At 61.6% G+C, this 1,702-nt stretch overlaps 1 protein-coding gene across 1 annotated transcript; it reads left to right on the top strand.

Moving 5' to 3' along the window:
* Positions 1-331: 331 nt before the first annotated feature.
* CBY3 (chibby family member 3) lies at positions 332-1,149 on the top strand. The gene has a single exon (XM_004387182.2). The coding sequence runs from the start codon at positions 394-396 to the stop codon at positions 1,147-1,149; it is 756 nt and encodes a 251-aa protein (XP_004387239.1). The 5' UTR covers positions 332-393.
* Positions 1,150-1,702: the final 553 nt, after the last annotated feature.

The following is a 1,702-nucleotide window of genomic DNA, read 5'->3' as shown; positions in this document are numbered from 1 at the left end:
ACATACTTTTCAGAATTCAGATTTAACCCTGGATTCAGCAGTTTGCTCTTACCTTCAGAATGAAGTTTAAACTTCTAAGCATTCCTGTACAGTACCTTCACATAGTGAAAAGGTCAAATACGTCCACTTTTTCCTCTTCTGCTTTCCTAGCCAAGCACCCTACGCCAACTCTACTTCCAAGCTCTTCCTCACATGGGGAAAATGCCAGCCTTACCCAGCTCTTCACTCTGTCTAGAAGTCCTCCATATCCAGCCCTCAGTCCACCTGGCAAATTCCTACCCATCCTTGTGTCTTTGGGGAAGGTGGTTTCAGTGAGACTACGGCTAGTGAATGTGTGCAGGAATGGTTTGAGTGGTCAGCCCTGAGCGCCACCAGCAGGGCTAAACCTTGTCCATGCGGCCTCACGGCCTGGGAGAACAGGCTGCTCCTGCAGCCTGCTCACTCGGACTCTTGCCCCCCAGCAGTGCCCCTGGCTTGCCTTCAGCATTCCGGACACCAGGGCTCTCGAAACACGGGACTGGCCCAGGTCGCCAGCGCCCTCGAAGCTCCCCTCTGGCAGCCCGTGCACCCGACGCGGCCCGCCCAGATCCCGCCCTGGAGGCCTTCGGGGGCCCTATCCCGGGGCATGCTGGTCGCCTGTGGGAGCAGCTGCGGCAGTTCTGGGCCGACCACTTTTCCCGGCGTTTCTCGCCGCGGCGGCCGCCGCTGCGCCGCATCTCCTCCATGTCTACCTTCTACCTGCTGGACCACCGCACACGCCAGGCCGAGCTGGGCCTCTGCTACGGCGCGCCGCGCACGCGCCTTAGCGACGAAACTTTTGTGTTCCGCGGGGGCCGCTGGGAGGCGGAGAGCTCGCTGGGACGCTCCCGACTTCCGCAGCCCTCGCCGACTGTCTCGGGCTTGAAGGCGAACGTGCAGCGAGTCAGGAGCCAGGTGCTGCTGGAGGAGAACAACTACCTGAAGCTGCAGCAGGAACTGCTCATGGACATGCTGACTGAGACCACGGCGCGCATGCACTTGCTGGAGAAGAAGCTCGACGCCGACGCCAGCCCGGCGGGCGCGGCGCGCGCCTGGCAGAGGAAGCTGCACAACCGCCAGAGCGTCAGCGGCGTACTCATGATAGAGCCGCGCGCGCTCGAGGCGCGGTGACGCAATAAAGCTCCGTGCTGCGCGCGTGCCCCGGGTCTCGTTGAGGCTTCTGCTGTCTGTCGGTCCATGCTTTCTGCTATTTAGGGGATCGCGTTCGCGGCTCTTGGACGCGGGCTCTGGTCTGGGCTCTCGGCGGCGTTGGGCGGGGTGCGTGCGCGCAGAGGCCGGCCCTCAGGGTTGGGTGTCGATAGTAACTGACGTGAAGAGCCTGTCTCTCTAGGGTGCGATAGGGCGTTGGGGGAAGGGCTGTGTGCGGCCGGCGGGGATCAAGGAGGTGGAATCCAGACCTGAAACTGGCAGTGCCCGTGCCCCAGAGCATGACAGATAGTGATTCTCTAGTCCTAAGGAACCAAGGACAGGTTCGGGAGGCCTAGAAACCTTGAGTGCTCAGGAAGTGGAGGGCAGTGAGGCAGGCAGGTCGGGCGGGGTGGGCCCAGACTTGGCACTTCGGCCTCTGGGCGTTGAGGCTCCGGTTAAGTGTATTTTACGACCCAGGAAACTGCCCCTCAAGTGCAGGAGCTCTCTCGAAACCTTAGGCTCCCTCCAACACCTG

Source organism: Trichechus manatus, unplaced genomic scaffold, assembly GCF_000243295.1.
Source record: "Trichechus manatus latirostris isolate Lorelei unplaced genomic scaffold, TriManLat1.0 scaffold00181, whole genome shotgun sequence".
NCBI lineage: Eukaryota > Metazoa > Chordata > Mammalia > Sirenia > Trichechidae > Trichechus > Trichechus manatus.
This window is presented reverse-complemented; position numbering and strand designations above follow the sequence as displayed.